Below are 27,854 nucleotides of genomic sequence, written 5' to 3' on the forward strand. Positions count from 1 at the left end.
AGTTTTGCCCCGTAAAGCAATAGAACATATCATCAGTGAAGACCCACGGCCTTAATGGAGCCAGAGCCCCACTTACACTTCTATCAACCTGTGGCCATAGCCGCCTGGCTCACTCTAGTGCTGGGCTTTGCTTGCCTGTGACTGAAAGACGCAGGAGTGGTCTTCTCTCCAGGCAGGGGTGGGGTCACGTGTGTGTCCCGGGACGGGCTGGAGAACGGGACAACTACGTGCACTGCACCCCGGGCGAGCATTACAATTCACGCAGGGGAAATACAGGGCTGACAGAGGCCTGTGCTTGGTGTGTCCTACAGTGCCCAGGTTGTGGCAACGATGCCAACCCTGACCATCCTTTGCACCGCTGGCCGTGCGGCACTTTTCATCATGGCTGTTCTAGTTAGTTCCCTAGTCAGAGGACTGTGGAAGGCCTTCCTCTTCCTCCTCCCGCTCTGGTCTCTATCTTTCCAAAACTGGCCCACCCTGTGTTTCTCTGCTAGAAACTACATGGGTGTCCTTGGCACAGAATGCCAAAGCTGGAACAACTAATCCTCTACACTGGGAAGCTGACTCCCAGGTTACTTTCCTAAGCTAAGAACCACGCAAAGAATAGGGAAAAAGAATTGAAAATGAAACGGGCAAGTTAAGACTGCATGGAAGAAACCTAACAGATGGCATCATTTTAAAAATTCTTTGTCATCTTCATCACTGGATCTAAGAAGCCACGCCAGAGATCCAGCTCAATCAAATCCGACCAAAGTGTAAAGAATATCTGCAGGGCTACTTTGGTCACCTTCAAGATAATTTCAATTTCCACAGTAAAATGCTCACTTTCAGGAACCTTTACCCTTACCTCCCTGTCTTTAGGAGAAACCTGCAAGACAAAATTCCCTGAAGAAATGTACAGGGGGGCCGGGAGAGGTCTCGCTCACTAGGACCAAAGCTTAGAGAAGTGCATGGACAAAGCTCAGAGAGGCCCGTGTTCCGTAACGAGGTGAACCTACCAGTTCAGAAGAGACAGCAGGTTCTTCCCTATAACCCTGAATAATAACAACTTACACTTTGAAAAGAGAATGTAAAACACTTTGCAAAGAAGTTTCAACTTGCGAATGAATACCCAGCCCACAAGGTTTCCCTTCTATCCTCAGCCTCTGCCCACTGCCCAGCACTGGCTCAAACGAACAGGAACAGAGGAATGGCCGGGGGGGGGGGGGGCAGAACAGAAAACACAGGAGCAACAAGTGACAGCTCCCCGAAAGGCCCTCTCCCCACGCCCCTTCCTCCGTTACCTATCTTGAGACAGAGATGGCTGGACTGAACGGGCTCCCAGTTTCCCACTTGCTGTTCCGGGTATCTATCAGTGTTAGTTACTACATCAGTCCAGAGATTTAGGAAACGGATGACTTACTGTTCATTTAAGGAGTAAAAATGTTAATAATGAATGTAAACAAACTGCAAAAAACTACGACTTGCTCACTGGCTACTCTTTCTTTCCCCTATGCCTTTGACAGTTTCATATTATAAACTACACGATTTCTGAAGTTCACTTGTTCTAAGTGGAAATAGTTATCGTCAAAACTTGCCCTAAGAACAAAATCAGCCAAAATCCCCGATGGGTGACAAAAGCGTCTTGCTGACTACAAACTAATTTCAAACTCCAAATGCTCTCTTTTCCTCCCCAGGTTCACTGTGACACAGCTCACAGCACACCAGTCACCTACCTGAAGTGTGCCTTCCAGCTGTTCTCACTGCACGCCCGAGCCATGCAGGCAGTGCCGCTATCACTCCCCGAACCTTTTCACGCCACAGAGAAACTCTGTACCCACTTATAGTCATTCCCATTCCCCCCTTACCTCCACCCTAGGAGCCACCCATTCCTCCCCCTACTCTGTCTCTATGGTGCTGCTATTCTGCGCATTTCAGGTAAACGGCACCATACAGTACACGGGTGTTTGTGACTGGCCCAGAAACTCCTGCAAGGCCTCTCCGCACACTCATCCCCCGAGAGGTGGCCGCTGCAGTCCCAGTCTGTCTCTGGGCCAGTGCAGTCACACCGTGGGGCTCTCTCCTGAGTCCAGTGCCTAAATGTGACTGCAGTGGACAACACAGCCGGCAATGTCACTTGTGAGGAGCCTCCTGGGTTTGCAGGGGGGCTGGCTGGGAGAGGTGGACACAAGGAACTGCTGGATGCAAGCTGAAGTTCTCTAGACCAAAGCTGTTAGGTGCAGGGCAGGTAAGAATAGGCCAGTTTAGCTCATTTTTGCCTGTCTTGTAACTGGATAAGTAAGCTTATTTTTCCACAGTCAAATACGTTTCTGGTCTTGAAATATCCTATGTCAAACCGTGACAGCTGTGTTTGAAACTCTGGTGCCGTGTCGGCCCTCAACAGGAAATAAAGGACGATAATGAGAGATGAAGCTCCCTCTTCAGTGGCCTTCTTACATTTATAATTGGAAATTTATTGTCCTTTCCCTGAAGAAAAGGATTAACGGTGCCGTCTGTCCCCTCCCCCGGTCTGCTAACAGTCTGCATGGAAGATGTTTATTTCCGCAGTGGGAGGTCCGGGATTAGCGAAGCCTCCAGAAGGGTGGAGGAAACATAAAGGTCAATTTAATTAGCTCGTTCCTACCACCAATCTTTTATACCTCTCATAAAAATGTCGTGATTTAGTAACTGTTACTTTTCCCTGTACTTTAAAAAAAAAAACAGCAGATGTTCTGCACATCTAATTCTCTTCTATTTTTTGTTATTTTTTCATTTTGATCCAAGTTTGGGCAGTTTTTATTATGAGTTAAAGGAAAGGCCACTTAAAATCAATTCTGCCATGCTCAAATGTGTAAAGCCACCATGTGATGTAGAGAACACATCAAGTCTGTGTACAAGAAGCTAGGTGACAGTTATGTTCTCCTGGTGACTTGACAATAGTCAGAGATCTGATGGCTTCGCTGGGATGGTGCTGTCCCATTTCAAAGACCGCCAGAGCTGGGCGGCTGGCTGATGGCTAGAGCATCACTCACTGAAGACCTTAGACTTATCCAGTCCGCGCCTCCCAGGACATGCTCTTTCTCCACCTGGGCTGGCTACCTGTTTCAGGAGGCTGAAATCTGGAAACCCTTCCCTGTCCTGTGGACAACTCAGGCTTACAATTATACACCTCAAATCACACGGCCCAGGGGACAGGAGCAACTGCCCGGAGAAGGCTGCTGTTTAGGTCTGGGTCTGACACATCCGAGAGAGCAGATGGTTTTCTGACCTTGCCAGAGAGTTAAAGACCAACATGCTACCTTGAACATTATCATCATCAAGGGCTTATTAAATGCACAGTGTTCAAAGCTTTGCGCTAAGCTCTTGGGGAATTTCAAAGAAGATCTGAGCTCTGATCCCAGGCGTAGAGTGACCTTCATTATAGGGGCAAGCAAGACACAGTGCAATTTAACACTTATCAATGATGAAACAACTTAGAAAAGAACCCAAAACTGAAAGGCAACGACCAATGGAGAAAGCAGCAGAGGTGCAGGAACAGCTCCGAGTGCCAGGAGACCACCTTTCCAAAGCTCAGGCGATTCTGGACTAGGAGACTACAATACCAGACAGCTGTCCCGGGCTCAGGACAGCAGCACAGTGTTTACCGTGCCGCAGGCATCCAGGGGTGAGCATGGCTTCCTGGCAGCTCTTGTTTGCACATGAGGTGCTGTAAGCCCAGGCAGACCAAGGGCAGGAAATGCAGGCAGGCAGGAAACCTAGGCTCGAAGGTGGGGTGGGTTGTGGTGAGGACAGAAATCTGCTCAGCTTAGGAGGAGGAGGAGAAGGTCTCTTGGTGCTGCGGGGCTGGGAGGGTACTTCCTGGTCTCGGGACGCTATGCACCTGAGAGGGAGCCCCTGTGTCTTGCCCAAGTGGAACTCTGCTCAGGGTGGTCACCTTCCCGGGCTCCCTGCTCACTGGGAGGTACAGGGCGCTAACCTGGGGGCACCAACTCAAAGAGCTCACTGAGCAGGCCACACCAGTGACTGAGGGATAAATGAGCTGAGATGGTTCAGAGCTGGGGGCAGCAGCTGGTAGTGTGGCAAGGACGCCTGTCAGAGATGGCACGGGGAAGAGCCCGCAAGCACACCTGTGTCCATCCCTGGGGGGCTCTCTGCCCCCGACCCCATCTCACCCAGCATCATATGGGCATCACCGTCACCTCCACAGCCCGCAGGCTAAGAGCTCAACTTCCTCTTCCTCGCCCAGCGCCGAGCGTTCTGCTCTCGTGAGCCCTGTCCCTTGCTCTCTCAGCTGCGCAGGCCCCAGTACCTCGGTGGCTCCTGTCCTGTGCTCCCATGGGCCACAGCCTCCAACCGGTCCCTGTACTCTGCTCCTCTCAGCATCCTGCGAAGCTGCCCCTGGTGCAGGGCATCAGTGACCAGTACAGTGGCTCAGGCCGCCTCTGGACTCCCTGGAATTCCTCAGCCCTTCCTAGTACCTCTCTCTCTGTCTCAGGTGTCCCACAGGTAACCATTCAAAAGGACAGCCCTTGTGACGTCACTCCTCCCCGGCATGAACTCCCCACGCTGCTCAGGGCTGCAGAACGGATGTGAAGTCTGCAGCCTCATTTCCACGCTCTCCTTGGGTCTCTGGCTATTTTTCATCTTGACCTTCCCATGTTCTGCTGCCAACCGTTTCACGCCACACAAGTGAGCTCTCCTGCCTCTGGTGCACCCACTGCGCTTCCTCCCTCTCTTCCCAAACCTCTCGAGGGGCCTCTCTCCTCCTCTGTGCCTACTGCCGGGCGGTCAGCCAGTAAACAAGACAGGCACAGCTCCTGCCTTCTGGATGTTTAAAGTCAGCTTGGGGAAAAACGAACTTGAAAAAAACATTTTCCTTTGATAGACTTGACATTCCATAGAAAATGGCAAAATTTTTCCACCACAAAGTTTGGTGTACTTATTCTCAACAGTTTAGAATTTGAAACTTGAAATAAGAGTATCCGAAGTTTAAAATGTTGGTCTTTAAAATTAATTCTTTTAAAATTAGAACTCTCTTTATAAATACAAAGAAAGGGCATCAAACATGAACAAAGAGGGATTCTAATTCAGGAGGCGCAGTAGGAGAGGAGTAAACCTGGTATTATCCAACACAGTGCTCAAGAGAGCTCAGTTTCAATCACGGGGCATGTTTAGATCTAACAGCGCTGGCTTCATCCTGTGTAACTTTAGGGTTGCTGGTGGGCAATCCTCTCCCACAGCTCAGAAATGAACAGAAACCTCTACATGGTTTCCCAGGACTGTCACAAGAGGCAAGCAACCCCCATGGCTGGAAAAAGGGCTGCAGATTTTCTTGAAGAGCAATGCAAATCTTTTTAGCATCTAATACAGATCCAGTATATATTTTAAAAAGTGATCATTTCACTGAGTTTCTAGCAGAAGCAGAGAGTCTTACACGCAGTAGGTGCAAATAAACACGGAGGAGCCAGCTGTGCCGGTCACTGACTGGGGGTAGGCTTGTGGTGGCAGTCGTGTGGCAGAGTAGTGACTTGGGGCCTTCACCCAAAATACATCTTGCGAGAAGGGCCACAGGGTCACCTTGGCCCAACAAAGACCAAGAGAAAGTATTTCACTCTGACCATTTTACAAATCAATTCCGTAACTTGCAAAAGCACCGAAGTACTGGACAAAGTTCTGAATCTGGCAGCGCTGGGTGCACACATTCACATTACATAAATGTTAGGTGGTGCTCATATGAATGGCGGATAATCTAGAACTGTTGTTTGAATTTCTCTTTCACAGCAAGGAACAGAAGTTTTATTTTTAATTAAGTACTGTTATCATTTTAGAGTACTGGGGATTTGAGCTACATCTGCAACCCTTTTTATTTTTAATTTTGAGCCAGGAGCACACTAAGCCGATAAGAAAGTTGCCCAGGCTGGGATGACAGGCGTGCACCACCACACCCAGCACAGAAGTTTTATTTTCAAAAGATAAAACAATCAAAGGAAGACATAAGTGTTAACTAGGATAGGAGGGATGCTTTTCAGTTCATTTTATGAAGGTCACACTCACAGGCAGAAGTCAGTTAGGCAGGCCTACTGTACTATGTTTTACTTTATCAGAGTGGCCTCCACTTGTCAATACTGGTGCTTTTCGGGTGCGCCAAAAAGACATTCACACAAACAAGTGAGGACCATTTACCCACCTGGCTGATCAGAAAAGTCTGACTATGAAATGAACCAGACAAGCAGCTCCTCGCTGCCACACTGCTTTAAAGTTGCTGTCCAACGCACAAGGACTTCAGAAAATAAACCCAGGGACAAAGTGGCTGGTGCCTTGAAAGGTGACCCGAGCTTAGGTTACTGCCCGACTTTTCAAGCAAACTGGGAGAGAGGTCCGTCCAAGCAGCTTCACACAGGCTCAGAGGAAGATTTCATCTGCTCTTTTTTGGGGGAAGAGGGATTGCATGCTAAGTACCTGCTTTACCCCAACCAGATTTCACCTTTTCAACACGGCAGTGTTCAGGATCTCTGCTCACACGAGCTCGCCAGCAGGCTTCCGGTGGGGAAATGAGACCCCTGGGAGCTGTCTGGTGTCCTGTGGCACCGACAAGACAGACCCCTCTTGTCTCGGCCTCCTGAGCCTTCACCACCAAAGCCACAGCCGTCACGCCTGCCATCCTTCCTCCCAAACCAAGTAGTTCAGCCCACACTTCCAGCCCGCCTCCACCTGAAGCTTGGTGGCCATGCCCCTGCTGAGCTTTGTTTTAAGGAAGTTGAGACACTGGGAAAGGAACACGGGACTGGGGAGGAAGGAAAAGTACATCTCTGGTTCACTAAAGTTACTCTCAACTCCGACTTTAAGAAAAAAAAATAGAAACATAGTCATCAAAGAGAAAGCAGCAATTTAAATGCCAAAAGCAGCAGGCAGAGCAGAGGAAAGGATGATTACACTCACACGGGCTGACTCCATGAGGCTGATCTCTCCCTCCTGTGCCAGGCGGGCGGAGCTTAACAGACAATTAGTTACTTGTGAATCATCCACCGCTCACCTCACCGCCCTTCAAAGTTTGCACTCAGCAATCTGCACTTACTCAAATAGCCACTTACATGGTTTTGTTTAAAAACGACTTCTCCCTGGTGCAGTGCAGAATGCAGCCTGTAACGGGACCATTTTAGATCTCTCTAACAGAAGCACCGGTAAGAAAAAAAGTACGAACTTGATTCAAGGAACCTAACAAGACTGCAGAACACTCTTGAGAGCGAGTTTCGGCCAAGCACCAGGGCACTTTCCTAGTTAGCTTCCTAGCTTCCTTCCTAGCTAGCTTGCTTGCTTCCTTCCTTCCGGAAAAGATGGAGACAGAGGAAGAACACACTTTTGTTTGCTCCAAGAGTCAGGCAGAGGCGATTTCCCAGATGTCAAAGTCACCTGTTGATAATTCCTTTTCAAGTACCTACTTCATTTTTACACAGCCTCTTTAAATGTAGTGACACCTCTAAAATCATACTGAGTTGTCCCTTTTTATTTCAGACAAACCCTTTCCACAGTTCCAACAATTATCCTTTAAAACTTCAACAGCAGATCTCCAGCTTGTAACTGTGGTCTAACTTCTACCTTTCTGACTAAGCCCAATGCGCATGTCAGCTCCAGCATAATTTCAAGAACAAACTGGGCCCGAATCCTGCCCATTGGTGGAGACTGCAACCTTGCTCTAAGTGTAGGAGTCTCACCGGGAGGCTGGCCAGCCTGACAACAGCTCAAGCCTGCACAAGTATGTGAGAAATTCTTAGAAACCTTCAACAAGGGATGAGGTGGGAGCAGAGCGGAATCTTCAGGAAAGTGTACCGACACAGCATGGTGTGCCTCTGGACTCGATTTTTTAAGGCAAAAGATAGGGTAAGTTGTTCCAAGTTTTCACTTATGAGGTCACCCAGGCTGGCAATGTGGTGTTTACCATGGGATAAATTCAGATTTTAAATTTAGGGAAAATGACAGGAAGTGTTTCCTAGGTTTGAAAAGTTTTAAAAGAAGTCAGTACTTAGACTTCTACTTTTATTTTATTTTTTCCATTTAGTTTATTGGTACACTTTAGGTATACAGTACAGTCACATTCATCATTAGGATCTTGTACCTTTACATGATGCATCTTGGTTCTTATTTTTTCCCCATTCCCCTGCCATTCCTTCACCCCCTCCACCTTTCCCTATTTACAAAGACTTTGTTTCCATGTTTTTCCTTTTTCCTTCTTTCCTTTCCCCTACACCTCCCATTTCCCCTACTCCTTTAGACCTTTTCTTCCTATTTCACCGTATCACTTATATATTTTGATCCTTATTTACACTTTTAGTTTTTCACACCAAAGAAACTACTCAGTATTTACACATGTGTGTCCTATTTAGACTTCTACTTTTAAAAAGACTCTTGGCATTTATGGATCTGACCTCACTATGTGAAGCTCAAGTAATAAACCTCAGGTCCTTTCTTGGGAAAGTGAACAGGGATTAGCAGATATTTCAAAAGTTGAAACCTATCAAAGTTGAAATTGTAACCAGGCAAGTACAGGCAGGGGGAGAGAAGCAACAATGGGCACCCAGACATGGGAGGAGCTGAGCCCCGAGGAAGATGCTGGCTCTGCAGAGTCCCGCCCAGGACGGGAGGCCACTCCCAGGTCCATTGCTGCAGGGCACAAAGTGCCCTCTGACAAAAGTGACAAAAAGCAGGAGTCAGAGTCTGCCCACTGAAGAGCAGCAAGTCAACAAGAAAACCATCTTGAGATTCCTAAGGGGAATGTGCACAAATAAATGCAAATTCAATACACACTGCACAAGCTGAGACACACAAGGTCCCGGAGCAGGGCGGCAGCTCTCCAGGTAGGAGCTGGCAGCTGGAGAGGACGGTGACTTCTTTTCTCCACTGAACTCATACAGCAGAGGCTCCTGACGCAGGTACTCTTAACTTGAAAAAGAGCACTGAGAACTTCTGACAAGAAAAGGACTAGTACATAATTACTTGTGGTGACAAAAGCACGGACCCTGTTTTATAGGGCAGAAGGCCTGACAAAACCAATGTGCCATTTGAAGCGAATTACAAAAGCAACTCACCTGGAAATCTTGGTCATCGATTCCAAACCTCTCTCTCAGATTCCGGAAAACCATCGGGCAGTACTCCTTGAACTTGAAATGGCTCGGCATGTTTTCTCTGGAAGGATCACAACGTGGAATAAAGCTCAGGCAGATGGAAAGGTTACCCAGGCTCAGCTGTGCCCCCACCCAGCTCTGCCTGCTGCCCACCGAGGCACGGGAGGCTTCACAGAAGGGCCGCACTGTCCTTCTGTCACATGCTCTTGGGCTGTGTGACCCCAGAATCCAGCCCACACGTGACAGCAATCCCCAGGGAAGGAGAGGTGGAGGAACAGCTAGGGGGGAGCAGACCGAATAGAGAGACGCAGGACAGTGAGGAAGTGACAGAGCAGGCCCAGAGGTGGGCCCGACACTGCGCTGTCTCCACGGAGTGAAGTCAAGAAAGCAACCTTCTAAATTCAGAGAAGAGTCCCTCAAAATCTCAACCTCTGCACAGTACTGTGGGAAAAACGAGCAGCCAGCTTCACATTAGGACAATGGCCCTGCTAAGAAACGCACGGAGAACACTTGAGTTCCACCCCCAGGATCCCACAAACAAACAAAACAAAAATAAATGTCATAACTGGTCCTCATGCAGGAGGGATTTCTCCGAGTCTTACCTCCTCATTCAGAACTGCTTCCCCGTTTCTGATCCCACAGAACCAAATCTATAAATCACACACTTCTTTCAGTGTACTCTGTACCCCAAATTGCAGTCATTGTGTCCGTGCCCAGTGTTCAACCATGGGCCGACTGTGAGCCCACGGAGGGCAGGGCTGTGTCGCTACCTCACTGTAGCTCAAACCCCCAGAACTGTCTAAGGTGCAGCAGGTGCTTGATCTGATGTCTAAGATGACACTCGAAGGGTAACCGGAGGGCACAACACGGCATCCAGTTATTTTTATTAAAATGTACCTTAATTCATTATTTTTCTGTAATGTAGTCATTTCTGCTCAAAAAGCCAGCATTTACAAAGTTTTGTGCTCAGAACTCCAAGCAATTTACAGCTTTAAAAATTTAAATTGTTATGAGACTATCACTTTTAATGTATAGGATATTCATGGAGAACAATATGCCGTATGGCAAAAGGATGTTATCTCAGAGGGCCTGCTGCTGCTTCTCTGTAAATGACAGATGGTTGATTATCACAGGATCAACTCCATCAGCAAAACTTTACTCCCACCCATTGAAAAAATGATGTGATTATAGAAATTCACAAAACTCATCTCTTAGCAGCCATGGCGGTCCTACAAAAGGTTACTTACTTGTTAAAAAGGTGATTGTCCACCTTTATCTTTGAATAGGCTTTGAAGTCATCTGGCATCAACATGACAGGGATTTGAACATGGCTCAGTTCATTGATCTAGAAAAACATAAAAAATCATTACAACCTAGGTGGGAAGGGCCCGGCTTGAACAGATACTTGCAAAGAAAACTTAGTGGACGAAGGAGTCTGCTGCCTGCCCAGTACCCCTTTCCTCACTCCTCTCCTGAACTCTCATCCCACCTTCCTCACTCCCTCGTTGGACTTTACCAAGTGGCTCGAAGCTCCCACGACAGTTCCGACTCCCCCTTCTGGCGTGGGGCCTCTAGGCTGCTGGATGGTAGTGGGGAAGGAGGAACGCTGGGGTCAACTGCTGAGGTCCCTGCTCTCCTTCGTGTCTTCCACCCACTTCCCCTCCAGATCCTCCACCCACAGCTCTACTGATTTCGTTTCCAAGACAACTTCTCTCTGTAAAGAAAATGCTATCTGTGCAAGAGGGATTTCAAATCTTGATGTAAATATTTGTTGAATTAATGGACATGACTTACTGATTAACAGACATGATTTACACATTTGGCCACTCAACAACATCAAGATTCTTGTGGTCTCTACCTATCTTGCAGGAACTAAGAAGAAAAACAAATGCTGGGTGGGGCCGTACCAAGAGAGGACCCTCCAGTGGGGAAGAAGGAAGTCACTGGGCCCTGGGACTGCACAGGAGGGATCTGGGTTGGATGGGGTTAAGAACAAAAGCAAAGAAGTGGTTCCAGAGGCCAAGTGTAGAATTCAGGTTTAGTTTACCTTCGTGTGAATGGCAGGTTTGCTTCTGGACACATGACATTGAAAACTCTGACCCTTCTCTTGGTTAACTGTCTTTGCATTTTGGTTTCCAAGCGATATACCTCCCTTGATGCTAGCAATAAAATCCACTTTAAACATTTGTACTTCTAGCAGAACAGAAGGAGCTTTTAAGGATTCTCAGCTCCAAAAAGCAAAAACAAAAATCAGCAAAGAAATAACAACAACAGCAACAACAACAAATGAATTCCTTGATGAGCAGAATTTTTCATATACTGCTGGGTTCATATTTAGGCAAAGGAAGCCGGGCTTGGTGGTGCACACCTGTAATCCCAGCACTGGGGAAGCCAAGCCAGGAGGATTGTGATGAGTTCTAGACCAGCCTGGGCTACACAGTGAGACCCAGTCTCAAAAAAAGGAGATCTCCAAGCCACCTTCCTTTGTGCAGTGAGGCCAAAGGGACCTGGTGGTTGTCAAGCTGGTATAAAACACTGGCCCTGACTATGAGGTGTTTCCACCCCTGTTGCTGGGGAAAGATGTTCAGATACAAGAGTCAGATACAAAGCAGCGGGAAGCAATGCTGAGGTCCAGGCAGGGCGCCTTGGAATGCGGGGTGGGATGCACTGGCCAGGGTGTGGGAAGGGCTCTGGGGGAGGACAGCTGTGCCGTGTGTCCTACACACATCCGGGAAGGAGTCCTGCTCTTCAGCTACTCTCCAAGTCCTGTCTTCATAAATCAGACTGCCCAAGAGCAAGGAATGTTTGGTCCTCCTTAGTAGAGAAGACAAGAACCAGGATGAGATGATAAATGAGAGCTAACTACACTCACACCTTGGTTTCCATACACACGGGGCTGAAGCTGGAAGAGAATCTCAGACTAGACCACAGCCTGAAGATAATGAACACCCTGGTACAGCTGTGCCTGTGATGAGTGACAGCTTGGTGCTGAGTTATGGGGGCTGTTTCATGGCTACTCTCTCTCTCTTCCAAACAGCGCCTCGTTCACAATAGCTTCACATTTCCCTTGGCTTTCTCCAACCGGCCAACCTCTTCCCCCAGGTGACTTGCGAGATTTAATGCTGAATGCTTCGTGAACAGAGGAGCTACCACTTAAAAGAGGCTTCAAGTTAGGAGTCAATGCTTTTTCCGACAGTGTACCCATGAGCTCCTGTATTACTTTATTCAGTGGGGTGCTTTATTTTGTTGTGTGTGAGAGTGAGCAGCCATTTATCAGTTTTAATGAAATTATCAACTTTAGCACTGCTTGATAACTGGAAGGCATTTAATTCCCTGGGTAGCAATCTCCTGTAGCCTCTTACTGTGCCATGCACAAGCTGAGGTATCACCTGTTTCTAGTTCAAATTCATGAGCCGATGTAGATAATAGCAATGAGCTACCATCTTAATAAGACTGAATTAATCTCATTTGCTAAGTTCCATATTTCACATAGGGCTCTTGATTGTGAACTTACAGATTTCAGAACTAAATTCTTGACTTTCAAAGTCTCCAGTTTGAGAAAACTTTATTAGGTCGGCATTCTATGTAGTCCAACCATTGTAAACAGCCCATCCCTAAACGGGCAGCAAAATTAGCAACAATGTATCATCAGTTTATACTTATTATTGGTTTTCTTTAAACAAAGCATTAGTACTTTTTGTCTGTGTTTATAGATACTTACATTTGGAACACACATAAATTTCAGTAGGCTATATAATCATGACAGGAAAAGATTTACGTTAACCATTACTATTTTGAAGGAAAGAACAATACACTTCCCCCTTAGGAATAAGACGTTATAAAATTCAAATTGTCTTTATGGAGATAAAAGTGGTTTTGGAGTTTATTAAAATTTTATTAGGTTAGCTAAACAAACTGAAAGGACTGGTTATATTATTCAGGGCACACAGACCACTCTTTCAGGTTGCAAATATTTAATGAGTTCTTACAACAAAAGGGCAATATCACATTAGAGCCGTGAACTAGTTAACTGTTGTCAGAACACTCTTGCAAACACATTTGTATCCTCCATTTATGCTGAAAGTCACAGTCACGCCCCTACGTGGCTCACACCAGTCTGTGAATGTATTGGAAACCCCGCGTGCCCAAAGGCTGTCTGCTGGGTGTCTCTGCGCCCCGGGAGACCCTGTGTTCCTGGGTAAGCAGTGCCAGGCACCCGCAGCACACAGGTGCGGTTCAGCACGGCCTCTCAGCCTAGCCACTGGGCACGGAGGCTGACGCGCTAGGCCCAACAGATGACACAATAAAGCTTTGTTGTCAACATCAATAGAAAGAAGGCCGAAGAGGGGCGGGAGAGCTGGCACAGAGGTTTCATACAAAGTACACCAGGGCCCCCGACTGTATGGTGATTCGACAGTGAAGGAGGGCATGTGGAGGGCGGGGGAGGTGAGAGACCCTGAGGTCTTGGGCCTGCTCTGACTTCACTCACCCAATACTTGGCTTCAGCCTCACTGCTAATCCTCGCTGGGCATGTGCCAAGAGCCATGTCAAACACCCTGGACACAGTATCTTATCTGATCTTTACAGCCCCATAGAGTGGGGACTGTTATTATCCCCACTTTCCGATAAGGACTCCGAGGCCTGCTGAGGCCAGGTAAGACGCCGAGGGGTGGAGCCTTACCTGGGATCCAGCCTCACCTTCAGCCTTTCTCAGACAACTCGCTTCAGTGGCCTCAGAAACAAAACTCGGACAGCGGGGTGGGCTGAGCCTAAGGCCCTTTCAAATCCCCGCCAGCCTGTGAGGTTTGGAGTCACGGCAAGTTCCTATGAGCAGCTACCTGCAATTTATGCTTCATTGTGTTGAAAGGATTTCTCTTTTTTTTTTGTAGTAATTAAACAGTAAAAGCATGTTTAATTGAATAGACCAGCTGTGGTTTCAACAGCACAATCTAAATTTGGAAGGGCCCGTAACACGAACCAGATACCATTCCTCCAACGTTTCCTTGTTACTTCAAAAAAAGGGGAAAAAAGCTCCACTGAAATCTTAATGAATCAGAAACCGTATCCTTGAAGGATGCAAAATCAATTTCCAAGGTAATTATTTCTTAGAGACAATTACCTGAGTTTTCCTTAATGAAAAAAACCCCACAAAACACAGTAAAATTTATGGGCCTTTCCTTTCAAAATACTACATAGCCCATAGGTATATCTATTCCTTTTCTCATCATGACATTCAAATTTACATCACAGGCAAGTTACCTCCAATGCTGCAAAATGTAGGTTTGTTTTTATTTTTTGTGGGTTAGATCTGCTGAATGCAGTCAGTATCAACTCCTGCAGATGTGAGACTGAATTCATACTGGCAGGAAAACAGAGGTTGCTATTAAGCTGCAAAAAAATGGGAATAATAAATGCTACTGGACAAGGAATAAATAAGAGAGACCCCACTGGTCACGGTAGTGAAATTAAGCCATACAGAGGTGTCCCTACACAGCCACTTCATGCTGTGACACTTAAAAACTAAACCTCATTAATTTATCTGATTCTTAAGTCAGGCAAAGAATATGCTCATAAATTACAAGGCACTATTAATGACAATTAATTCAGATACATTCACCCTAAACACTGTGTTCTCAGACTAATACATAATTAGCAGCTGGTTTTCATTCAACCAAGAATGTGCAATCAGAACCAGAAAAACCTCTCACATGGAGAGGGGACACTGAGATATTTAATCTGATTATAGTAAAGGCAAATTCTCTACCAATTATGACTCACTGAGCTAAAATAGGAAGCAGCCAGTGTGGGCAGCTGTGGACTACACTGCTGTATCTGAAGACCATCCAAGGAAGCCAGGGGCGGTGGCCAAGTCTGTACCTGAGCCCAGCCTGGGCTGCAGAGCAAGGCTCTGTCTTTTTTTTGGCGGGGGTGGGGGTGGGGAGGGGTACCGGGGATCAAACTCAGGACCTTGTGCTTGCGAGGCAGGTGGGTGCCACTGAGCCAAAGCCCCGGCCCATGAGAAGGCCATCGGAGGGCACAGAGCTGTTTTTGCCAGGCCGTCCATCCAGGACAGGTGCAAGAGAGCAGAGCAGGGATGGTCTTGAGAAGCCCATTCATTCCTCCCCAGACTCTCAAGACACAAACAACATTCTACCATTTAAACATGTGCGCATAACTAGGACAGCAATCCAGTGATGAAAATAAAGTGGGAGACTGCACAGTGACAAAGAGGAGCAGAATAAGCACTTAGGCTTCAGGGTCAGTAAGGGCCGAAAAGAAGAAGCACTGTGAGGTACAACTCCACATGATCGCTATTTTGGATACCATTTTGACTTTCATTTCCTAGGGAAATAAAATAATAAATACACCACACCAGATTCCCTATACTTTACCAGAATTTTGGTTACTCCTGTCTTCTACAAAAGAACCTAGACTTCATAATAAAAAACGTGATGTGAGTTCACCACTACTGTTAGAAATCTCCCACCACTTCCATAATCTCTATTTTCAGTATCTGAAAATAGATGCTTTGCACTTCAACTCATCCAAAGAAAACTCAAACTTCCTCTGTGACCTACAGTTGATAACATTACAGGGATTCTTCCCACTAAATCATTTACTCTAAACATTTTCTGACCTGGGGTTCATTCACTTTAGGAAGTGAAGTAGCAGAACACTCAAGTTAGGCTACTGGGAGACAGGAGTACTGGCAGGGTCTGGTAATGAATCGCAGCTGAAGTTCCAGCTTATTCTGTCCCTGTCCCCCACCAGCAGAGCCCTGCACAGAAACTGTCACTGATTCCTCCCCTAGCTTATGCAAAATGACCTCAGGCTCGTTTCTAAGAAAATACTTTCCATGGTGTGACCTACAAATGCAGCCAGGATTGCACATTCCCTCCCCATGCTCTTGTCCAGGGCCGTCCTCACTGTTTCTGGGGAGGAGGGGAGGGATCCATGGGAACAGAGCAGCAGGAGAGGCAACAGCGCTGAGGTTTGTAACAGCACACAGCAGCCAAGGCACTTGCCTGGCTGACGAAGGATCACCCACGTCAGGCGTAATGCACATGACCACACCCTTTGGTACCTGGAGGGTGGGAACTAAAGAATCCTGGTGTTTTGTTTACCTGTGAAATGGGGACACATCACCATGTAGGTACTAAAGTCCGTGTTTCTTACGTCTAGTGGCAGTAATCACAACACCCTAAAAAACAAGCAAAATTTTCTCTCACTTTTTCCTACCAACTTTCTCAGCAAATTTTGGGGGCAGGGGAGTTACCTAAAGATTTTTAGTAATTTTTATTATTTGATAGTCATTGTAGTTTCTAATTCTGAATATGGGGAGATATCCATTAACTGGAGCATCATTTGGAAATAATTTTTATAACCTTTAGTGAATATTGGTTGAAGTAATGAACTTTAAAAAACCAAGCCTCAGGATGACTCAAGCCTGTAGCCCACACTCGGAGCGAAGTGGCTATCATTATAACTTATGCTGCAAGAGGAAGAGCAATTTGAAAGTTCTGAGGTTTCAGAGGGACAGGCAGAGCAAATTAGAGTCAATTACAGAGGGGGGAAAAAACCAGGCAGCTTGCAAATGTTTGTGAAATGTATTTTTATTTGTCTTGGGGCAAGAGGTCAATTTTCTACAGTGTCTCTTTCCACATTCATTTATTTTCAAAGATCATTTTGGAAACGTTAATGTCTTTGTGTTTGCAGATAAGACAGAATAAAAGATTCAAGTATACTGTAATTAAAAGCATCTCCTGAAATGTATGTCAGCCACATTCTAATATCTAGAAAACAAATGCTTTATTCTGACAAGCCAAACCAAACTGTTCTCAGAGCAAAGCGCATATAGAGGTCAACGAAGGCACAAAAAGTCTGCCTTTCCAGGACCTGTGAACTCACACACCTAAATTAATACACTGAAGGGGATTATTTCTGCTGAACAAGAATAGTAAGTCAGTCTTTGGATTAACGGCTACCTGGCTGAAATCAAAATGTCAGCAGAAATATTTAAACTCTGGCTCCAGATCTTACTTCACTTTACAACACAGGCACGGATGGATCCCACTCCGCTGGTGTGGGGTCTGTGCCCCATCGGGTCTGGGATGGACGGGCGTCACCGGCTGGTCCCTGCCAACCTCAGCCCAAAGATCAGAGGTGTGTTAAAATTCTACCTCCTGGAAGCCACAGAACCTGACGCGAAACTGCATTCGCCGTCAGAAAGCGTTTTAAAGGTCCACGAGAGACTGTGCCAATGAAAACAAGTGTTTACAATGTGGCCCTTTCGGAAGGACCCCAAGCAAAGGTGCACCTGTTCTCACTCTGTACTTCGAAAAGGAGCTGGAGAAGAGATCTCCTTGGTCCAGACAGTGATTTAGAAAATGCCTGAATCACCAATCTCTTCAGACTTGAGAAAATTTACACACACATTTGAAGGGCTGGCTTCTTTTAGAAAGGGGAAGGATGACCTGGAACCTGGCCTGGCGTCACTGGTCAGGGCTGAGTGGCAGAGGGTGCGAGCCCCCGCCGGGCACTGTTCCCACCACACCCTCCAGCCTGGGGCCTGGACGGCTTTGCTCGTGCCAGGGTTTCAGCCACACTGGACTCTGGTGCCACAAACACCAATGAGTCGCCTAATGGGTCTCCACAGAGATTCTCCTGATTCCCAGAAGACGCGGAGGGCCTCTTCAAGGCCATTCATTGGTAAGCATGTGGCAGAGCAGGGACAGAGGTGGGAAGGGAAGCTCCACTGCAGCACGTTCTAACCAAGAACCCCATGCTCCTAGTCCCTCTCTGAGGCTGATACAGGGAAACATAAAAGGGAGGCTAAGTTAAGCGAATATGCCTGCAGCTGCCTGCAAGCGAACCTTCAGCTCTCAGAAGCAAGCCTACTCCAGAATGTATCGGGGCTGACTGACACTCAGAAAAGATGGACCGAGAGAGACAAGAGCCACGTGAGATGACATCATTTAAATCCTGGGGCCAGTGGATCTCAAGGCCAGCTCACCTCTGCGGTCCCTCCTGTCAACCCTAAAAGCCAGGGAGCTTAGGTTTCTGAAAGCATTTGTGACTGCAGACATCAAAACACAGTCTACCACACTCAGTGGATGTCAAATGAACAGTCCACCTGGGTGGCATGAATGCTAGTGATTATGCAGCACTCTAAACACTGATCTTGGAAGTTTCAAAGGAGCAGATCTTACTTTTTGTCAGATATCTAATATGCCAGGAACATTTGCTACTTTCGAAAGTCTTTACATACATCCTGTGGCAAGGGCACCTTAAATGATCGCGCCCAAGAGGTCTGTCGGAGGGGAGCATGCCACCCTCTGGCACTGGAACATGTGCCCACAGCAGTGCTGGCTGGGGCCTTAACTCTTACAACCGTTGCAGGGTCTGGCTGCGGAGAACACGGGATGGAGATTTTATGTCACACAGCTGTAGCCCTGGCGTCCCAGAGCGCCACATCTGTTCAAACACTGAGGCGGGACGGCCATGCACTTAGAAAGGCAATCACTCGAACGAATCAGTAATAAAACCTGTGCGACCGACGGAGAAGGGTTGAGCACACTAGGTCAACACTTTAAAAAAGGATTCAGAAGACTCTGTGGTCAGGACGTACAGTAAGTTTCCCGGAGGGCAGCGCTAACTCCTGGTTCTCTGTGCTTGCACTTCTGTTGCTCTCTCCGTGCAGAGAGCGGAAGGGCAGCTGTTCCCTGACCAGGATCTGTCCTGAGAGAACCATGTGAGGAAGGTCACCACCTTGCGGCCTGTGCAGCTCTGAGTGATGAACTGTCCGAGTTTTTACCTCCTTCCCTTCCAGAGGATGACAACAGTGGAAAGGAGAGAGAGGAATAAAGAAGAAAAATAACCACAATGAGGACAACTGCAAAGCAGATAGCAGCAGCAGAGGAGAGAATGTCAAAGAATCTTTAAAAGGCAGAAAATAAGTAGCTTATTAACCAACAGAAGAGGAGAAGCGGCTCCCAGCTAAATGCTCGAGGCCACCTGAGGCCACTGACTTGGGCCGATCCACTGCTGTGGTGAAGGCAGAGCACAGGGTGGGAGTGGCCCGCTGCTAAGCACGGAGATGGGGCTGAGCCCGAGAGACCCAGGCCCAGGGCGGACTGCCCCGGGCTGTGGCTGGGCACAGGGGTAAATGAAGTCTGCCCTCCAGCCCTGGGCCTGCGCCTAACCACACCCTGCTCTGCTGCCTCACACTGTGGCCTGGGCCACTCCCTCGGGACAACGAGGAACTCTGCCCTCAGGCTCTACACTGAGGCAGCTGCTGCCCAGCCGCCTTCTCAGCAGAGCCCAGCGGACACCAGTGCCCTGTGTCTTCCAGAGCATCATTCCGTGTGCAGCCTGCGTGGACAGCAGTGCCACCAGGCAGCCGAGGAGCCTTGAGCAGGCGAGAGGTGCAGGCAGCTGCTATTTTCGGTGATGTTTAACCCTGCAATCCTAAATCACTGAATTCAATACTTCACAAAGTGCTAAAGATAACTGAGCCACAGCAAGGTCAGTGATGTTATTTCAACCAAAAGCTCTGTATTCCTTTAACTGAAAAGGAGGATGAGTGGAGAAGAGAAGAGGAGATGCAGGCAAGGTGCAGGTGAGCTACAGCATCATCCGTCAAGGCACAAAGCCAAGAGATGATGCCTAAAGTCGGCAGGCTCATAAATAACAGCACACACATCATCCAGAAGCACGAAGCAAGCACCAGGGCAAACTTCGCCAATCTGCATGAACTAATAAGGAAAGTGCTCTGAGAAACAGTGCAGAGTGAAAAAGCCAGATAGAGACGTGTCTATGTGCTTCTGTTGTGGGCACTGAGGACTGAACTCAGGGCCTCACACGTGCTGAGCATGTGCCCTGCCCACTACACACCCTGCACTACCTTTGTTTTGCTTTGTTTTACAGAGGTTACACATGCAGGCCCTTCTCAATGAAACGCACCCAAAGCCCAGACAAAGCTGAGGAGTGGGCTTGGGGGTGAGGCTCACCTGTCAGTGAACACTTGATCACATCTGTTCCACACTGTTTATCAATGATGTTTACCACACCATCGTTCATAACAACGGCAGAGAGAGAAACCAAAGCGCACGGGAGCCTCTGACACGGGCGCAACACGGCTAGCTGTACGGTGACAGTCTCCAAACCACGCGCCTGCTCTCTGGAGGAGGTAAGAGAATGTCTACCTCTACTCTGCATCTAAAAGGGTGACCTTCACATGGCGTGGTTTGACACCTGCCCTCATCAGTCCCCAGGGAAGCTGCGGTGAGGCATCCTGAGGGACAGCAGGGGTCCCAAGGCGTGCGGGGCTGACGCCTGTGCCCTGTACGCCATCTTGACCCGGTACCGCAGCCAGCAGAGGCTGACGTGTGCCCAGGTAAGGGGATTCACAGATCATGCCATCTGGTTTGAACTAAGCAAATGAATCTCACAAAACAAACAAGTACTTACAAGATGCCTGTGAAGAAACCACAGGCTGAAGCTACCACTAAAAACACAAGCAGAGGTAAGCGGGACCGGCCTGAGCTGGGCCCTTCTGCCTCCCTCTCCACAGTCCCAGCACCGAGGGCAGGGCGGCGATCCTTTCATCAGATGTGATGAGAATTGTTAAAAAACTGAAAAATTAGAAGTCTTTGCTTAAAACCTGGGCTTCCGTGCATTTTGCTGCTGTTAATTAATAAGAAGCTTCCCCAAAGTGTATACTGTGCCTCGAGGGATAGCTGAGGAAGGGTACGGAGCTACCAAAATGGGAAATAAAAATGAAGCATTCAGGGCCTGGAGACAAACATCTGCAGTGTTTTCAAGGATGTTTTAACATAACACAGTACCAGACTAGCACACTTAGTGTTGCACAGAATGTTACTAATTTCATGACTAATGTACAGAAGCTTTTTGTTATGTTCCATTAATACCAAAAGACTAAAAAAAAAAAAAAAATGCCACTAGAGAAATACTTGTTATTCCTACCAAGGTAAAAATGCTTGCGAGTGCAGAAAAAGCAACACATCAAATCCACGTGAATCTTTTGTTCATAAATACCAATGGCAGATACACGACACTGCATAGGCTCAACTGTACAGGCGGGGCGGGGGGTTTGCTTTATAACTGCATCAAAGTAAAATGATTGAAGACTTCTCTGCTCTGATATCTGCTAAATTATTTGCCATATTTTAAGAATGAGTGTGTGTGGTTGAGAGGAAAGCAAGCAAAGCACAAGTCCTTCAAAAAGTAGTATGATTGAAGAGATGAATCATGGTTTCCTTTAGAGATTGTTAAGCCCTGGCGGGGTCAGAGGTGTTAGCGGTATGCTCCCCAGCAGCAAAAATACAAACACGCCTCGGCCTCATTTTGGAATAAAGGTGAAAATCTACACAAAGTAAGAAAGTAGCTGCTTTTCAAGAGAAACCAAAGCTTTAAAAAGAGAACAGTAAAAAAAACCCCAGATGTTTGAAAATGTTTCCACTTTTGTGATCTTATTGCCAGATACAATGGGGCTGTGTCATATAAGGAAACTCGCATCAGCAGACTCAAGAAAAGGGAACTAGAATGCTCCAGCCAATCAGCATATGGCCAGGTTTCAATCCACATGTTAATGGCTTTTGAACACCTTTGTTTAAAAGTTTAAAAATGCCAAAATCTCCCAATGGTTCTGAAATTTTAAGGGAAAATGGAATTTGACTCTCAAAGTTAACTGAAACCTCTGTCAGTTGGTGGGAGGGGCGTAGAAGAGCAGGATGATTTACCAAACGTGGCCAGTGTTGCTGTTCTTCCATGTGGCATGATAAACTGTGGTGATGTGTATTTCTCAGCAATGAAAGCCATTAAAATGTGAAGAATTCAGAGCGAGTCCTTTAAAAAAGTCACTATTAAAACAAAATTTTCAAAAGAGCCAAAAAGTGAATTACACTGCTGTCACCTAAAGAATTTACTTGTTGAAGGCAAGATATATTTTAGTGTTAAATTACTTAAAAAATAATCTGACCTTTTTAGTACTTAGGTTATAAAAGATATACAACATTAATATTTATATATGAATATAATGTATAACCCACAATACACATTAGTGCAGTATGCTCAGACCACACACACACACAGAGCTTGGTAGATGATTTGAAAAACATTGGCGTGTACTGTACTGAGGGAGATTTTTCACAGCACAGGCATCTTTACCCACGTACCGCACCTGGGCTGGGAACAGGATACTTGGTTGTGGGTTTGGGGGAATAAAGAGGTAAAGTCGCCAGGCAATTCTGATGCAGTCACCTCTTCCTCTGGGCACCAGGCGGGCAACCTGACAGAAAGCGACCCCACAGTGTTCATGCTGTGTGGCAGGTCTAGTACACAGCACCCCAGTCACAGCAACATCACCGTTGGCTTTTTGAGACAGGGTCTCATTATGTGGCCCGGGCTGGCCTTGAACTCGCAGCGATCCTCCAGCCGCAGATTCCTGAGGGAGGGCTGGGGTTATAAGTGTGCACTCCCACATCTTGCTCAGCAACATCAGCATTTCACATCAGTCAAAAACCTTTCACACAGACCTGTTTTTTCCCCTCACAACACTGAAGTAAGATTAATCTCACTGAACAGATGAAAAATACAGTTAAATAACTCTGCCAAGAAGGTAAGTGGCCCTTCCCAGGTCACAAGCATTGAGGTAGAGCTGGATGAGCCCAGTGCTCATACCAACCTCGCATCCACACTGAACCCTGAGGTCTGACTCCACTTCAGCTTCCCTTCCACCTGGACCTCAGAGCCCTGAAGTAGTTGTCACATGGTCACCTCTGTGAGCCATGCATTCCCAGGACATCTCACAAGAGTCCCGACAAATGCCCTTCAAGGGTGGATGGGAGGGTGCATCCAGGAGAGGGCTGAGACTTCCAGAGTCTGGGTATAAATGGGTATCAAGGGCTGGGTAAAGCTCAGTGGCACAGGCGCTTGGTCCAATGCCTCAAACCAAAAAAATCCCCAAACAACAACACCTGGCTGCATGGGATTAACAGGACTTTTAGTTTCCAATCTCAATTTCCTATGTTAATTTCTCCTCCCTCAGTTTCTAAAATATAGGCTGTTTAGAAATTTTAGGCTAAATCTTCTGGTTCAGAGCTTTTCTGATATGCTGAATTAGTCGTGTTTTCCTGGTGAGTTGAATTCTTTAGCCTACTATTTCAAGCATGTGTAAATAAAGAAAAGAAAGCCAAGAAGCAACTCAAGTTTTGTCTAAAAAAGAAGTAACTGTTTAGCAAACAAGATTCCAAAGCTACTGTATTCAGAATAAGAGCACATTGTTTATAAGGCATACCAGACTGCATTTCTTACATAATTTTCTTTTGACACTGAAAACATTTCTGAAAACTGAGGATACGCCATCCTTTTCACTAAGTTATTATAAAGGCTTTCTCAGCTCAGGTTTTAGCACATCTATGCTTTTATCATCATCCTGAACTGCAGAGTCACCTTTTCATTGAGAGAGAAATTACTTTTATGTTTTGATGCAAAATATGGGGGGGGGTAATGGCTTAAAATAACTACTAGCTTTACCAACTGCTTTTTAAAAAATAGGTTATTTTAACCCTTAGATGCTGTACACTCATGAAAGTACTGAAGTGCTTTGTAAGTTAAACATAAGTCACTTCTGTTAAACTGGTAAAAAAAATACTCAGTTTCATGATTCATTAATTTTCAAAAACATGTCATGGCAATTAACATATATCTTCCATCCACAAATACTCCCATTCATAAATCGTCAAAACAACAAAAATGCTACTGTTTGTATTCATTATTTTAGGAAAAAGAGCACTCATCATTGCATGAGTTTTGCATAAATAATTTTCTCCCCTCCTCACTTCTCCCACAACATTCTATACATTCTGTCAACTACAAACACAAAAGAGCGAAATAAACCAGAGATTAGATGACAGCGAATTCTAATTCCTAATCAGATCAACTGACATTAATTTCTCATTGTCCATATGCTAAGAACACGAGTTCAGGATGCAATCCACTTAGAGTTTACCCAGGCAGTTCCCACTGGATTCTAAACTTGGAACCCTTTAAAAGTTTGAACAGGGAACTATTCTCTTGGCTATTACAAAATATCTGAACTTTTCTTTTGTCATAATAATTCAACCATCTTTTGCTGCTGTCTTTGCAATCATCTAAGGCTGAGCATTTTCATCAGAATAAAGGGCAGACTATGTACAAATACATTCTCAGGAAAAGCACACAACTGCACCAAGTGGTCTCTCAAAGGTTACGCAGTACATGATGCAGGTTTTAAATACTTGATGTTTCCTTGATATTTTCTTAAGAATGTTTGTTTCACACAAACTCCAGGCAACCCAACGTGACAGCATTGCCTTTCCTTGCTCACCAAGGATGTGAAATCTAAGAAATACTTTAAGTTGCACTTGTATAAAGATAACGAAAGCCATTTATTGGGGCTTTGTAAAAACTTGCTGCGATCCACGGTAAATTATGTTTCTCATTGCTGCATCTAACTATATAAGGGCTGTGCCCGTGTGAATTTAAGAAGCCCTATGATGTTCAGCGACAGCAGTTACGGAGAACTCTAACGGTTCCTATGTAAAGACAGTCCATGGAGAATGTAAGAACAGAAGCAGCAAGGTAAAACAAAATTTTTTATAATGAGAGAAAAGTTGGCCTACAGATGTCTCTTTCCTCTACCAGTGTATAAGCACTTTAAAGGTAGGGAATCGATCTGTTCACCTTTGTACACTTCGGTTCATCCTCAGGAACAAACTATGAGTGAACTGTGGAATGAATTTAACTAATTGGTCTACTTATAGACTGTAAAGGAGACTTTACTATTGTATCCAGCAATTCTTTCTAATACTCACTGATCTCTCAGAAAACCAAAAGTTAAAGTGCCAATGATTAAATTCCTATTTACCAAGAAACAAAGTTTGGCCTGGTTAAATGCAAAAGACTTATCAGCATTAGTTTACTTGCATAAAAATAAATGAACTAAAATATTTACCAGTCACTACTACCACAGTGATTCTTGAGGAAGATGTTTGTTTTTGCACACTTACCTAGCATTTTACATTTAAATAGCATTTTACATTTTCACATCCATTATTTAAATCATCTTTATAATATTCTGAACCCTTCTCACCATTCACAGTGCCAGAAAAGCCGCAGAAAAATGGTGCCCTAAATGCTGGGAGCACTGCACTGTGAATCACCGTGGCTGGGCCTAACTCGCTGCCTCCTATGGCTGAGGCAGGGCTCGGGTGGAATGAGGAATGCGCATCTTGTTCGCTTTTCTCCTGCTGAGGAGGCAGGGCCCCGTGGGACAGCAGGTGACAAGACAGCCTGGAGGAGCAAGGCCTGGCCCAGAAGATGTCAGGCCCTGTCTTCCTCCCAGCCCATTCACCAGAAAGCCAAGCCTGACGTCCTGCCTGCAGGCTGTGGCTATTCTCCTGGATCCCCCTGCACTTCCCTTATCTCTATCACTGCAAACAAACCTCGAGCTGCATTGCCTTTTCTTAATCTCCTGTCACTTCTCACTCCTTGGACCCTTCAGCCAGGGGGCCACGGCATCTAAATGCGAAAGTGTTACTGTACAGAAAGGAACCAGGAGCTCTCCCTATTAACTACAATAACAACTTCCTCTCTTTACTCCTATCTGGCCTGTTGACAGCCAATGAAATCAGAAGACTTATCAGAGAGGCTCAAATTAATGACACTAAAGGATGTATTCAGCTTTAATATAGTCACCTTTAGATTCACCATACACTATTGAAATCTCGAAAATGAAAAAGATAATAGCTATCAACAGCATGTTTTACTTAAGGTGTTGCTTACACGTGGTTTAATGTTTACATTCATTCTTCAAAAAATGTGGATGCATAAAATCTTTCCAAGACCTATGATTATTCTAAGACAGCTGTGGCAGTACATCAACTGGTGCAAGTTGTTAAGATGAGATCAACATTTTTTATTTTAAGGGAAGCAATCTATCAACCAAGTTAGCTATAAAACACATTATCCTTAAAAAAAAGCTGTATTACTTTTAAATAGCAGACTAATTAAACACCTGAAGATAAACTTAAATTACAAATCGCATATCCCAAGCGAAGGCTACGCTGTCTATGGTAAGTACGCCCATCACAGTAAGCGCTTCACCTCTTCGGCCAAGGAGATGGATGGGTCTAGCCCCACACAGCTCCAGGAAGTGGCACTGTTACTCATTTGTTGATCAGTTAATTCAGTCTCCCTGTTTTCTTTCAGAACACCCTACGGAGAACATCATTGCTCTTCAGAAGTAACCACAGTCAAGAGAGCTCATAGTTACTTATGACGATAAATGTGCTCCATTCTACAGGGCAGGGGGGGCCTCTTCTAAAAAATTTCTTTCAAGGTAAGATTAAAAAAAAAATACTTAACTTTCACTAGATGATGGGCAAGGGAAAGGTGCTAGCTGGTTTTCAGAACCGGCCCGGGGTCTCGCTGACTGGATCACCCACCCGCAGGGCAGGGCGCTGTGTATGCTCAGCAGCTCCTCGCTGAAGCACGCATACCTACGAGAGCAGGCTGCCCACAGCCTTCGTGTCCGGTGTGACGCTGCCAGCGACACCCCGCCATTCCCCTGCCTGTTTCTAACGTTCACACTGACTTACGGTGCCCCGATGGTGACAGTGGCAGTTTCTTTATGTGGTTTACATGCTCTCTTCTAGCTCGAGGGCACATAGCGCTGAAGTTGAGTCTGCCTGTGTTTATTATGGGTTGTGAAGTTATAGATTTCAAATGCCCCACTTTGCAGCTATTCAGATGTAGAAGTACCACGACTGCTAAAGATTAAGTGGACAGAAACGAATCTCATGACATACACAATGGAGATTTGGCAATGAAAGCTGCTTTCCCTTGTCACTGTGAAGCCAGCCAGTCAGCAGCTTCTAGAAAGAATGAACTGTCAAGTTTGCTCGCTTTATAGCAATGGCCCTACTGTTCTGTTTTTGGACATTAGCAAATTCATGATTATCAGCAAAACACTACAATGAGCCACAGAGGAGGAGGGAAAAAAACCCCTGTTTCCATGAGTCCTAGTTTCAGGCACCCCAACCTCCTACACCTCAGAGAGGGGAGCTCGTGAAGCACGAGGCTTCCCTGGTCGGTGGCTGCACCTGGGGTCTGGCGTCCACCCCAGCAGACTCAGGCAGGACTGGACACATCACCTGCCTCGCTCCTCTTACACCAGCAAATACTAACAGATGGTAAGGTGGAAACGGGCACAAGGGAGGTCGGCGGGAAGGAAAACAGCAGCTTCTCTCCGATGAGGAGCCACGCACGGAGTGCACCCTGCCCAGAAAGCAGCACGCTGAGTGCGCAGTACACTAGCGTGGCACAGGACGTGATGTCTCGCTTCGGACTGACAGTCAATAGAAAGTTTCTTTGCTGTAACAGCCACCCTTCTTCCAAATAATTTTTAAAGTTCACCTGTTTGTAAATAATGATAATAAAGGGTTGTAACTGTTAATGGGCTTAGGGTTTGGAGTCTCCTCAAATATGCTGAAACCCTAACCTGCAATGTGACCGTACCTGGAGAGGGAGCCTTTAGGAGGTAATCAGGATTAAATGAAGCTGTGAGGGTGGGGCGCTTATCCAATGGGATTAGTGTCCTTATAAGAGGAGACACTGTAGAGCTTGGTCCTTCACCCCTCTCCCCATACCCTACGTAGGGACAAACCGTACCATGTGAGGGGCTGTGCAAGCCTA

The 27,854-nt window shown here is 46.2% G+C and overlaps 1 protein-coding gene and 1 long non-coding RNA gene across 9 annotated transcripts in view; one reads left to right on the plus strand and one right to left on the minus strand.

The window, feature by feature from the left end:
- The window catches only part of Pip4k2a (phosphatidylinositol-5-phosphate 4-kinase type 2 alpha), a 150,439-nt gene that overhangs the window by 48,253 nt on the left and 74,332 nt on the right, over window positions 1-27,854 (minus strand). For 4 of the 8 annotated variants that reach the window (XM_004859922.3, XM_087207234.1, XM_087207233.1 and 1 more), the window contains exons 2-3: window positions 10,346-10,443; window positions 9,063-9,159 (exon numbers count right to left, since the gene is read on the minus strand). In XM_004859922.3, the coding sequence (XP_004859979.1) occupies window positions 9,063-9,159; window positions 10,346-10,443 (195 nt within the window). Of the gene's footprint in view, window positions 1-6,918; window positions 8,941-9,062; window positions 9,160-10,345; window positions 10,444-16,222; window positions 16,310-27,854 lie in introns of those variants that run through there. The other 4 variants (XM_087207235.1, XM_087207236.1, XM_021240483.2 and 1 more) reach the window with 4 other exon arrangements.
- Window positions 16,493-27,575, plus strand: LOC110344900 (uncharacterized). Its single transcript, XR_002387839.2, has 3 exons — window positions 16,493-20,286; window positions 26,370-26,499; window positions 26,816-27,575. It is a non-coding gene; the product is annotated as an uncharacterized LOC110344900 (long non-coding RNA).

This window comes from Heterocephalus glaber, unplaced genomic scaffold (genome assembly GCF_053883595.1).
Source record: "Heterocephalus glaber isolate CG9 unplaced genomic scaffold, H.glaber_assembly_v1.0 deba00000768, whole genome shotgun sequence".
Taxonomy (NCBI): domain Eukaryota; kingdom Metazoa; phylum Chordata; class Mammalia; order Rodentia; family Bathyergidae; genus Heterocephalus; species Heterocephalus glaber.